Genomic DNA, 13368 nt, shown 5'->3' with positions numbered 1-13368 from the left:
CTTATCAAATCATTCACTAACAGAGATTTAGATGAGAGAGAGCTGATATTTAATAGTCCACATTTGATTGTTATTTTGTTCTATAAGAGGAGTCATCTTAATTTTAATTAGGTTCTTATGAATAACTCCTCTCGAGTTGATTTGTGGTTTATATAATTTAAGTGGTGGGGGGCAGACACAGTCTCTATGGGGTACTGGGAGTGTTGGGTGGATAGCAGTTGCAAAGAGATGCAGAGAGGCATGTAAGACTGCAACCCTGTGCCAATGTGGATACTAATAATAAACACTTTGCCAAAGAGTCTCTCTGTATCCATATGAAAATCAGAGCTTTACACCCGCAACAGTGGAGAGTTTTTATATTGATTGTATGATTAGGTGTATTAATAAAGTGGTCTGTAGTAGCAGCAGACCCTGAGAGAAGTATCACCAGCTGCAGTTCCTCTCAATTTATTTTAAAACTTTATAACAAATTTTGGATCATCTTTTTGGGGGCACCGATGGCTGCCTCAGTTCTGTACTGGCAACAAATTCCTTGTGTGTAACATACTTGGCTAATATGGTGGTTATCCATATCCTTATAATTTTCTAGAAACAAACTGACATGTAACTAATTTCAGAGGAAGGCTTTTGAAAAGCACTCCTCTGTAACTGAATAGTAATTACAGGGAAATTAGTCTAATTAGTTAACTACATTGCATTGCTAGTTTAGAGAGTGCGTTAGTCAGTGCACGTCAGGTTCACTAAACATGCAAAAAAATTTCTGTGGCAAGCATTCAAGTAAATGAATATGTAAAATAAACTTTATAACATTTTGAACATTTAGTCAGGCATAGATGTTAGCTTTTCCTCTTTTGTTTGTTTTTTTGTTGTTGTTTGTAAAAATGCAAATATACTCTGCCACCCTCCCCACTGGATTGAGATAGATGTAGTTCTTATGATGCAGAATAATAAAGCAAGTGTATAGACAAGTGGAAATGTAAAATGCTCTTCGCTAGACATACTTTTCAGTTACAGTATATACTGTTACTGTTGGCTACATGTTGTATTTTTATAAAAATAAAGAGTGCGACCCGGCCCCGGATAAGCGGAAGAAAATGGATGGATGGATGGAAAGAGGGCCATTGACACCTGCATATCATAAAACATGCCTTTATAATCCATGGTGCGTGTCTTTTTGATGTAAGTCACTCGTTTTTAACTCTGACAAGAGAAGGATGCAAAAGAATAAATAAATAGATAAAATAAATAAATAAATAGCTTGAGAAATAAAAAAACACAAAATGCCAGACTACACTTCCTTGAGCAAAAATAAGAGTCACGCTACCTTTACTGTTGTAAAGATGGGCTTATTACCTTGATCTTGGGTCTTGTCCTGGGTTCTTGGTGCTACAGGTGTGCGTGGAACCACCATAGCGGTTAGATAAACCTCTGGGTTAGAGAGCATGTTATTTGGCTTTAATCCCTCTGCTCTGTTACCCCCTTTAGCGCCTACTTTTCCTTTCCGATCAGTCCCCCGGCTTTTCAGCCCATTTGGTTCCCTTGGCTTCTGATGTCCTATGCTTTCTTTCCCCCTCCCCTTGGACTCTTCACACAGTCTCCCTCCTCTTCTATCTTCCTTCCCTGCAGTCACTCCATCCTTTCCTTTGGTGTCCCCCAGACTTCTCTCTCTCATTGCTGTCATTCCTCTTCCTCCCCCTCTTCCTCCTCCCCCTCTTCCTCCTCCCCCTCCTCCTCTCTGTTGGCTCCTCAGGGTACTGGAGGACTGCAAGTGCGTGGCCCCAGACACCTGTTTTCCCTGCGGTCGAGTGCATGCATTTGCGGTGGAGGCAGCAGCCTGTGTGTTGGCTCTCCTACTGGCTCCATTTGCTGTGGGTGGTTTTGGGGCTGGGCGGCGCGTGCTCTGCTGGACTTTGTCCTCCACTTTTGGTTGGACATCCGATGGTGTTAGATCTCCTAAACACACACACACACCACCATACAAATAACAGATTATGTATTAAGCAACCAGATACTGTATATACAGTGGGATTAACTGAGTTGCCTACAGTAAGCAGTTTATGATGGATAAGAGTTACTGGAACAGAGCAATAATCCACATTTGATTAGTATTAAATATTTCAAAAACATTTTCATATTTGTCACTCTTTTATTGTAATGCATTTGAGATGAGAGTCGAATGTTTGGGTACCCACACAGTTCCACCCCAATTCACACCAGGACAATAGGCGTTGGTCCACAAGTGAGGGTTCAAAGACAGGTAACAACTCTCACCGATATCAGACCCTAAAGACTGAGCTGGTTGAGGACATTGTTGGCCACCAAAGGACTGAAACACCACCCAGGGGGATAAATACCTCCTGTTCACCACCAGTCACACAGAACTGATGAAGCCTCTTGGATGAGAGGTGAAACGTCTTCTACCTAAAACTACGCCCAGGTGCTTTCTTCTGTGTTTTTTCAGCATACTTGTAATGCAGGTTCTCTGTTTCAAATTTGTAGTTTCAAAGCCCAGTCTTGGAACTAGGAAAAAGTAGCCCCCGGGTGACATCAGGGGGGGGGGGGTTCCTTAGAACTGACTACGCTACTTAAGATCCACAAAACACATTACCCAGTATTGTTTCACAGACTGTCATAGTCTCAACCCTGACAAATAAATATGTTCAAAATAGTGGAATCCCATTTTCTAAGTAAAACACACACACACACACGCCCTGATCATCATATACATGGTCTGTACATAGACACATTCATTTTCAGGAGACATATCCTAACTTTAACCAAAGCCAACATTTGCTCTAACCTTACACCCTGTCATTTTCATAAAATTTGACAAATTAGTCTTAGGGCCCAGCCTCTGGTCCCCACAGCGACTTCCGGTTCCTGCAAAGCAGCCTGTCCACAATGTTCGGTGCCCACAAGTATATATGAAACAATACCACACACACAGAATACTCATGCTATGGCTGTCCATGGTCCCCAAAAGTACATTTCCTCTGTTCTCTAAGGAATCTAAACAATAGTGACAAATTTGATTATAGACTTCACTTCTCGTGCTTCCAACAAAAGAATTGGGTTAATTTCTAACACCAGTGACTCAAATAGCGCAAAGACTGACATGGCCAGCCAGCTCTGGAGTACAGAACACAGTGATGAGTTAAGAGTTTGAAGTAAATGACAAATCTTCATGAGCTGTGATCAGTGGAGTCCAACAATATGAAGATACTGTGCTAGTGCATTCATGTATAACAAGTCACAGTAAGAACTGGTAGTGACACGGCAGCAACCAGGGTTTTCTTTGCTTACAATGTAAAGGCTCCAACAAGAAAATAATCTAGTGTCTGACTGAAAGGGAGTGAGGAGGCTCCAACAAGCACTTACACCAGCAACAAACTCCTTCTCTGATGTTCAGAATACCTAGTGTAAGTCATTGGAAAGAAAACCTGATTTGATCGTGGGCACTTTTAGAGATTAAAGCCGGGATACTTATTAAGGCTACTTCATTCCAGAAATATGCCATTAGAGTGGAATCCCATTCCTGGAATGTACATAGGAATTTCTTATTATAGATACAATAGCATTGCTCCAAAAGGAAGGTGAAACAAATCAATGTCCAGTCAACATACTAGTGTTTCTAGTCAAGACCACCTAAACCAAGAGCAAGTCAAGGATTTTAGGATTCAAGATTTTTATTTGCCATTTATGTCCGTGCAGATTCTCAGTCATCCAGGTCATAGTAAGCTGAAAAAAACTTAGAAGCCTCTTGCACAAGAAGTGAAATGTCTTCAACCTAGATACCTAGTCCAGTTGATTTTTTCTAAGTTTTTTTTTTTTCAGTTCAATTTGCCATTTATGCATAAACAGACAGTCTAGGCATATAAGACTTCTTGTGCAGCTCTCCTCTGGAGTCAGGTAAGGAGTCAAAAGCCAGAAAGAACAGTCTTAAAATAAAAAAAATTACATAGTCCAAGACCTATTGTCACGCTCCTGCCCCTCTTGCTTCCTGTCAGACTTTTATTTTCTCATCACTTCCTGTTTTGTTTCACCTCACTTTTGGCCCTTTTATCTAATCATCATTAGTTCACCTGCACCTTATTGTTTGCACCTGTTTTTCCCTTCTATTTAGGCAGCGTCCTCCCACCAGGACGCTGCCAGATTGTTCTAGACCCCAGCTCTGACTCTCCAGCATTTATCCCTTGCCTGACTCTGTGTTTGACCTAGGACTATCGTTTCTTGACCACTGTGTTTTGTCTATGCCCTCTCAGATTCTGATCGCCTGCTGTGTACCGACCTTCTGCTTTTGTTCCCATTGACCTCGAGTTTGGATCCCCTGGATATACCTGTTAACCGGCGCCGACCCTGGACTGTCTTATCGACCTAAGTGATATCCTGGACTTTTTGTTAGTTTTGTTTACCAGTAAAGAACTTTTCGTTACCTCAGTTCGTCTGGTTATTTAATTGAGTTCACCACATCCTCTGTTTGGCATCTGTATACGCCAATCGTGACACCTATAAGAGGTTGAGACCAAGTCAAGACCAAAACCAGGCCTTGGGGCATCCTGTAGTTGAGTGGTTACAGCACACTGTGTGTGCAACTTAGTCAGATTGAGTCCATCTGCCAACATTTGTTGCAGGTCTCCCCAACTCTCTCTCTCTCTCTCTCTCCTTTGTTTCCTGCCCACATCTCAGTGATTCACTGGAAATAAAAGCTAAAAGTCCAAAATATAACTTAAAAAAGGACCAAGACCAGCGCGGTTAAACTGATAATACTGGCTTGTCTGTGTTTCAGTGACATGAATGACACCATAGAGGAATGAAATTATTGAATATTTTTCCAATAAAAATTCCCCCAAATTACACAAAAAATAAGTGTTTCAGTATAACCAACAGGAGGCCCCTGATGGCTGAAATGAATTTGACTGCAGGCCTACTACACTATATAAGAGTAATTCAGTATTTCTGTGGTAGGCTCCCTCCATCTGGTGTCGCACTTCGTAGACGGTCCCTGTGCACTGGTCTCACAGCAGAAGCACAGAGACCAATGTTACCAGTGTGTGTATATATGTGGGTTAAGCTCAGAGGATGGCTCGTTTTGATGAAAATTGGGTTGTAGCTTGTCTTATGGTTGGAAAGAAGCACATTTGTGTTTTTACAATGTTGACTTATTGATCCAGGAACTTGACACCAGGGTGGCGTCAGGGCACTGTCGGACCATTTTTAGATGGGCTCGAGAGAGAGAGAGCCAAGAGAGCTAAACTCGGCGGGCACCGCTATCAGAGAGCAACAGAGCAGCGGACTGTTTGCCTTTCCACCAGACTTGTCTGAGCAGAAAAAAGAGAGAGTCATTAGAACTTAGAGTGATTTATTATTAACACAGTATGCATTATGAATACAGGTGAGAAAAACTACATTAAAGCTCATATAGTCAGCAAACTTGTAATTATCAATTATTATTAGCTCTTTTGTTGATTCTTGGTAACACCTTCCAACCCTGTCTTGTTATCTATTACTGGTGCAAATAAGTTCAAGTTCTCAGCTACTGTGTTGACCCAGAAGTGTTTTTAGAAATGTACACAAGGTGATCAAAACCTTCTGCTGCAGATACTGTCAAATGCAATGAAAGACACTGTAACATTACATCAGATTTTACAAAAATAAAATGTATTTTACAAAAAGAACGCAATGTATTACACTGATATCTAGCAGTCACAGCCTGGAGCCTTCTGCCTGAAGACACTGAGGAAGCAGATGCTCCATCACACTGTCTCTGTGGCTGGGCAAACAGAGAGGATGAGCTTCAGTGGTGGTGGAGGTCTGCAGCTCCTGCTCAGGTGTTTCATGTTGTCGCTGTGGTTGCCATCACTCACTGTTACAGCTCTGCCTCACGTTGTAGGTTTTAGGCCTGTTAATGGACAGAAGTACAATCCAAGGTGTTTCAAAAACATATTTACAGTTATACAGCTATGAAATAATAAGGCATGTGGTATAGATGATATAACTGCTGAGCAATCTTTCTAGTAAAAAACTGTCCTCTCTTTGCCATTTGTTTGGGTTTTCAGCACACAGTTTTCTACCAAATGCTCGTATATCTGTATTAGCAATGCCTGCAATTAGAGATAAAGCTGACAAACAGTCCAGTGGTGTGTCCAAAGTACTGGAGAGAGTTCTGTTGAGTAGGCTAGAACCTCTTCACTACTGACAATGGCTTTGGCTTTTTTTGGCCTATTTAAATTTGCCTTAAAAGAATTTTTTGATTAAATCCCATAGGCAAAAATGTAACAATGTTTGGAGCTTTTATTGATGTTTCTAAACAAACTAGGAAAAGAAGGGTTGCTGGATATCTAGTGAGTGTAGTGGTTTAAGTTACATGTGTTAATATGGATTATGTAATAGAATAGAGTGTTTGTGTGTTCACTTTTTAGTTTATGTGAGCTGGACAATGGGCTTATATAATTTGGCCAAGATGTTTCCTGTTTTTGGGTACATCTTAGGGTGTTGTCTCCTAAAACTGGAGACAGGAAGCTAAGTTCAGAAATTGACGTAACACCCTAAGAAAGCTGTGGATAAAACAGTGAGGCTGAAGGGTGTAGGAAGGAGAATGCTACAGTGACAGTGAACTGTGTGCTCTTTCGGACCCAGGCCTGGGTAGTATGGATATAAAATCCTATCAAAAATGTTACAAATGCGTGTTTGTCTGTAACAAGCGATTTGTGTGTGTGTGTCATGCTGTTCACAAATGCGTGCTGTACAAACTGCACGTAAAACACATTTTACAAATGCTTAAAATCAATTTTTCGTGTGCAATTCTTTAGAAAGTACGTACAAATTGCGTGGATCGTCTAACACACACGAATCACCTTCCGCGCACACACGGATTTTTGAGAGTGTTTTTCCGCACTCTCAAAAGTCCACGATCCACGAATGCACGGTGCGTTTAAGGACACGTGGAAAACTCGGACATCTGATTTTCCCAAACAAAAGTATTTACACAACGCTATTCCAAATGGACATTACATAAAATAAACTAAAATATCTAATACATAACACGTTTTAACAGAGAACATCCCAGCTGCCTGCAGTTTGTGGTGCATGTTCTAAATTTTTATATATTAAATATATGCTTCACATCAACACTTAGGCACAGTGAGTGCCTTAAAGCCAAATGAACGTAAAATTAGAATGAATGTAAAAACATCAACAAGAGTTCTATGCTGAAAAACGATGGAGGTGGCTTGATCTCAAACAGAAATGTACTGCTGGCATCAGGAATGAACTGTTAATCTGACCTGAACAAATGTTTGCGTGATTAAGGCTTTTCTTCCTCAGGAAGCTGAAACGTGCTGGTCTCTCCTCTCAGTTGCTCGCAAACTTCTACAGAGCAACAGTAGAGAGCATCCTCTGTCTCAGTGCAACAGTGTCAGAATCATAATCAGAATCTGCTTTATTTGCCAGGTGTGTTGGACACACAAAGAATTTGACTCTGGTACATCGGCTCTCAATGTGCAAGTATAACAAAATAAGCAGTATTAACAGCAACAAACAGTGCAAAATAAGCAGTATAAACAGGCAGTAAACAATGCAGACAGACAAAGTAATAGAAAAAAATTGGAATATAAATAGAGTACTTAAAAATAGAGACCTGTCCAGATCTGTATAATCTGTACAATGTATATTTACAGGTACTGCACTGAGAGTTATTGTCCAGTCACACTGTCGTGGGTAAAGTGTTAATCAGAGTGACAGCCTGGGGGAAAAAACTGTCCTTGTGCCTGGTTGTCTTGGTGCACAGTGACCTGTAATGCCGTCCAGAGGGGAGGAGTTCAAACAGATTGTGTCCAGGGTGTGAGGAGTCTGCACTGCACAGGACAGAAGGGACTTGACCCAGGTGGTGAGAACAGCTCAGGGCATTGTAGGGAGTCCTCTTCTGGATCTGGACTCACTATACGCTGACCGGATCCAGAGGAGTGCTGGATGGATTGCTGCAGACCCCACCCAACCAGGCAACAGTCTGTCTGTGCCTCTTCCCTCCAGGATAGGGTACAGGAATATAAAGACTAAAACAAACAGACTAAGACACATCTTCGTCCCCAGAGCTGTGAAATCAACACCCCCCTAACCCCCAGTCACACACACACACACACACACACACACACAAAACAACCCCCCCACAGACAGTTACAGATAGAATACTGGACTCCTGCAGATGCACACACATGCTCACAGCTCTTCTTAAAGACTGACATTTGCACTGAGCTGCACTTTAGAATGTGACTATATTCTTCTGCTGCTAATATGCTGTTGACCTGATTAGGTCCTACACATCTTCATTTTTATCTGTTCATATTCTTATATTGACTTGTACAATTTTTGGTTTTTATGTAAATAATGTGTCTTTTAAGCTGAGAGCTACTGGAAGAAATTTTGTTGTGCTATGCATAATGACAATAAAGATTCTTGTCTTGACTTGACTTTACTTGTTAAGCTAATCAAACAACTGATTGGCTATTCCTCTGTATTGTCGGGATTGCAGTTACACCCAGACTGGATTAATATCAGGAAGACAACAGATGATAGAGATAAAATAAAACTAATGTGTCCTATTTAACTGCTAAGAATTTGCTAAGCTAGCTAAGAAAGATACTAATGTACTGAATTAAGTTGTGTTAGCCTTGGAAACTGGACTACAGTAAAGTTGCAATGATATTCACAGATTCCAAGTTCCTGGATCAATAAGTCATTCCAAAACATATTGAAGATACAAGCAGTGCCTCTTCCAAACCGTAAGGTATAAAACAAGCTACAGCACAATTTTCATCAAAAGGATCTTTACCCACATATACACAGTCACCAGACCAGCAAAATTGGTCTCTGTGAAGCTGTTGTGAGACCAGTGCGCAGGAGCCATCTGCACAGTGCAATAGTGAACAGAAAGAGCCTACTGCAAAAATATTAAACTATCATGGGGATTGCTTTTATGGCATTATGGGGAAACTGAGTTGCCCTTGGCAGAGGTTTCATTCTCTGAGTGCTGTCTAGTTCAGTTAGATTACTGTTACAGTCAAACATTTAAGAATACAGAGTACTGTATGCTAAATAGCTAACTAACTTTTATTCAAAATAAATGTAAACTGAGATTAAGGTCCACAGAATTATCTCTAATAATGATAAAAGGCTCACCAAACTTCTTTACAGTAAATTTTAGTCACTAGCACTGAGTCAGTGAATCATTTTGTAGGCTCAGTATCATGCGTGGTTAATAATAGGAATCAAGCTGTTACAGCACATAATGGCTTTACAAACAAACCCCTGAACTGAAAGACAAAACACATAAGAGCAGACTAAAAGCAATGGCTAACTCAAAATCTTAGCCAAAGTCAGCCTAAATCTCATGTTTATGTGTTTATCAAATGCTTCCGGACAACTGTATTACTCAATTATTTTTAAAGTGTTGTTAATGCACTTACCAGCCAGTTTATATTTCTATCATGGCTCCTCAGGTCACTCGGCTCTCTGTAGCCTGCCACCTGTCAGTTATTCAAGTTGATGCAATGTGTCCCACGGGCCAAAACAGTCAGTGCAGACCATGGTTGCAAATTGTGTCACAAAAGCGAGATGGCTGCCCTCGTGTTCGCGCTATTTTGGCTTCAGTTTTCCATTGACGGAGAAAGTGGTGACATGTCATCCATCTTTATATAAAAAAATTATGATTTAAACCTATTGTCTTGCTTTGTTTTACCCCTTGGTGTTTTGTTTTTTCTGATCAATAGTGTTCATACCTGTGATGTGTGGGGAGGAAGTGTGGGAATCCTTCCAGCTGTCTTTCTTGCCTAAAGAGTTGTTGTTGATGGAGTCCTGGACAGAGGCAAAGAAACAAAGCAGCAGTGTAAGAGCAAAAACCAACATGGCATTGTGTTATCTCCGACACACACTCGCTCATGTACACACAGGAGGATATCTTGTTCACAGTTTAGCCAGAGGTAGTAAACAATCAAAACCATAAAATCACATCTTCTTACCAATGTAGCTATGAGGATTGTAGATAGTAAAGCTAATGCACACAGAGGAGCAGAGGATCTGTTTTCATAAACTCTGCTCCAAGCCTCATTGTCCAAATCCGTGAAAGGAGCCTGAGATTTGCCCAGAATAAACAAGACTTTTCTATTGAAGAGTTGAATAAAGATATATCTTTTAAGAGCCTGTAATGCTTAATTTGGGTTTATAATGTAGTGGTTAAAAATAAACAAGGTACCAGTCCAGAGGTAATATGTAATAGAACAGTATGTGTCCCCCTTGTTTAATTTATGGGTAAACATCCAGAGCGACTTCCTCCTTAAGTGGGGAAGGGACATAGCTTCAGCCTTATGTGGACTGTTTGTGTGCTCTGTTCAGGTTTAGAAAAAGGAAATGTGCGCTAGGTCAATGCGACCTAAAAGTTCATGTACTGGACAACTTAGACAATGCTCGGAAGAAGGGGTGTGGAGCTGGCATGGGACTGTGTCTCTGGCTCAGGCCATAGAAGGCTGTGTAACTGCGAGCAGAAAAAGGCTAGGTTAGCTGGGTTAGGGGGAGTAGAAGAGATGATGAGAATGCTACAGTGAAAGTGTACTGTGGACCCAGGATGGGGGATAGGGGGAACGAACTCAGGACTGACTGGACCCCTGATCTAGATGGACTGACTGACTGACTCTGGACTGACTGGCGCTCAATCTTCTTATTTAATACATTATCCCATTGCAGGAGGAGTGAGTCTGTTCTCTGTTTCCTAACTACCAGATTACCTATTTAACTACTACTCTGTTCAGAATAATTGTAATATTAAATGATTACTTAAATTGGGATGATTTGTCTGAATTAATTTAGTCAGTATTACATTGACAATGTCATGATTAAATGGTTAACGTTGGATGGATGTTCAAAATAATCAATTCAAATTGAAAAATTTGAGTGAAAATGGGTGAAAAAACACTTGCTCCTGTCAGGTCCGCTCGGCACGACCTGCCTCTCTTCTGCCTTTCTCTCTCCTGCTCACTCTTTTTGCAGGACGTCGATGTCTCAGTGTCGCTTTTTGTAATCAGTGACTTGTCACGCACAGCTGGGGCACATCACTGTAATCACCCTCCTACTTTATTTATACCTCTAGCGGATGCTCTGCCATCGCCGGAGCATTAACTACTGTAATGTGCATACCCCGTAACAGCCATATATTTTGTGGTATGTATTTGTACATCATTATGTTTTTCACACTGACAGTTCCTGTGCAGTGGATCGCATTTTGTACGCTGGTTATATGTTTAGTGTTATAGGTCCACACTGACAGTTCTTGTGCTGTGGATTTCTCTTTATGTTTTTTCTGTGAGGTTAGCTAGACGTATTTTTTGTTATCCATGCTGAAAGTTCCTGTGCTGTGGATTTCCAATTTTCGTTGGTCTGTCCTCATGGTTAGCCTGTCTATTCACCTGCCCGTCCTCATCCTCCTGCTCACCTTAGTCTTGCCGTTAGTTTGTCCTTGTACTGTATTCATTGACTGTTCCTTTTTTTGTGTGTGTGTTCCCCACCATTAAACCACCATTTTTACTAGCACCTGGGTCAGCAATTTTGAGACCTACCATAGTTCTCCCTCACCCTCCTGGTGAGGGGGAAAAGCCTTAACAGCTCCCTCAAGTGGAGGAGTTTAAGTATCTCGGGGTCTTGTTCAGGAGTGAGGGAAAAATGGAGCGGCAGGCTGACAGGCGGATCGGTGTAGCATCCACAGTAATGCGGTCAATGTACCGGTCCGCTGTGGAAAAGAAGGAGCTGAGTCGTAAGACAAAGCTCTCAATTTACCGGTTGATCTATGTTCCTACCCTCACCTGTGGTCATGAACTTTGGATCATGACTGAAAGAATGAGATCATGGATACAAGCAGCTTCTCCACATTGAGCGGAACCAGTTGAGGGGACTCGAGCACCTGTTTAGGATGGCCTCTGGATGCCTCCCTGGGGAGGTATTCCAGGCATATCCCTCTGGGAGAAGGCCTCAGGGCAGACCCAGGACACGTTAGAGAGACTATGTGTCCCGGCTGGCCTGGGAACGCCTTGGGGTTCCTCCTCAGGAGGAACCCCAAGGCGTGTGTGGGGAGAGGGAAGTCTGAGAGGCTCTGCTACGACTACTGCCCCTGCGACCTGGTCTCGGATAAAGCGGATGAAGATGGATGGATGGATGGATGGGTGAAAAAAGTTACTCAACTGGTCAAATCCAATAAAAAATATTCTTACACATGCAGCCATCTTAAATTGCTGGCTGGGCTGCAGTGGAACCATGCTTAATCCATGACAGGTCTGCACAAGGCCCCTGCTCTTACCGTGTATCCCCCTTGATGATGCAGTGATCGCAGCGCCGCACTGTTAAAGCCCCTAAGCACCATGTGTACAAGCCATCCACAGTGTTGTATATATCTGCCAGGTAGAGCAGTGTTTGTTAAGGGCAAGGGTGCAAGCCTAAGCTGAATCATCATTCTTGTATTAGAGATACTGTATAACCATATGGGCTCAGAATTTTTTTTTTGGATATGGCATTTCGCTTCGTGAGGTAGTGAGGGGTTATTGCACATATATTCTCACATTTTTGTAAGGGGTTATTGCGCATATATTTTACATTTCTCACATTTTCGTATTTGCCATCAGTCTTACTGCAGCTGGGACAAAGCTGCATGAGTGGCTGCATCTGTAGATTGCTTTCTCTCTCTTGCTGAGATTATTGCCAGGAAGTGGCATGAGTGTCAGTCATGAATGTATTATTGAAAGCTGGATACAGTGCTGCCACTCAGCCATTCAGCCAATTTTTCTCAGTGGCCACTGGCAGTACTGCAATGGAAAAACCTCATGGGGCCCAAATAGCATTTTTTCCATAGACCACGATGATAAAAAGAGACATCTGTAAAACTGTTGATAGGACAATTCAAAGTGTAAACTAGGTCATTTATCACTCTTTGTATTATCTGTTTTTGATTTATGGAGGTTTTCCATCCATCCATCCATTTTCCTCCACTTATCTGGGACCGGGTCGCAGGGGCAGCAGTCTAAGCAAAGATGCCCAGACTTCCCTCTCTCCAGACACTTCCTCCAGCTCCTCCGGGGAAATGCCGAGGTGTTCCCAGGCCAGCCGAGAGACATAGTCCCTCCGGCGTGTCCTAGGTCTTCCCCGGGGCCGCCTCGAGTGTGGGACATTCCTGGAACACCTCCATAGGAAGGTGCCCAGGAGGCATCCGAAACAGATGCCCGAGCCACCTCAGCTGGCTCCTCTCGATGTGTAGGAGCACTGGTTCTACTCTGACCTCCTCCTGAGTGACCGAGCTCCTCACCTTATCTCTAAGGGTGTGCCCAGCCGCTCTCC

At 42.2% G+C, this 13368-nt stretch overlaps 1 protein-coding gene across 3 annotated transcripts in view; it reads right to left on the bottom strand.

Annotated features, from left to right (window-relative positions):
• The window catches only part of LOC109952770 (C-Jun-amino-terminal kinase-interacting protein 1-like), a 76002-nt gene that overhangs the window by 31497 nt on the left and 31137 nt on the right, over nt 1-13368 (bottom strand). For all 3 annotated transcript variants that reach the window (XM_020588005.1, XM_020588004.1, XM_020588007.1), the window contains 2 exons: nt 9774-9849; nt 1354-1953 (listed from right to left, as the gene is read on the bottom strand). In XM_020588005.1, coding sequence (XP_020443661.1) covers nt 1354-1953; nt 9774-9849 — 676 coding nt within the window. The remainder of the gene's footprint in view (nt 1-1353; nt 1954-9773; nt 9850-13368) is intronic.

Source organism: Monopterus albus, unplaced genomic scaffold, assembly GCF_001952655.1.
Source record: "Monopterus albus unplaced genomic scaffold, M_albus_1.0 scaffold494.1, whole genome shotgun sequence".
Taxonomy (NCBI): domain Eukaryota; kingdom Metazoa; phylum Chordata; class Actinopteri; order Synbranchiformes; family Synbranchidae; genus Monopterus; species Monopterus albus.
This window is presented reverse-complemented; position numbering and strand designations above follow the sequence as displayed.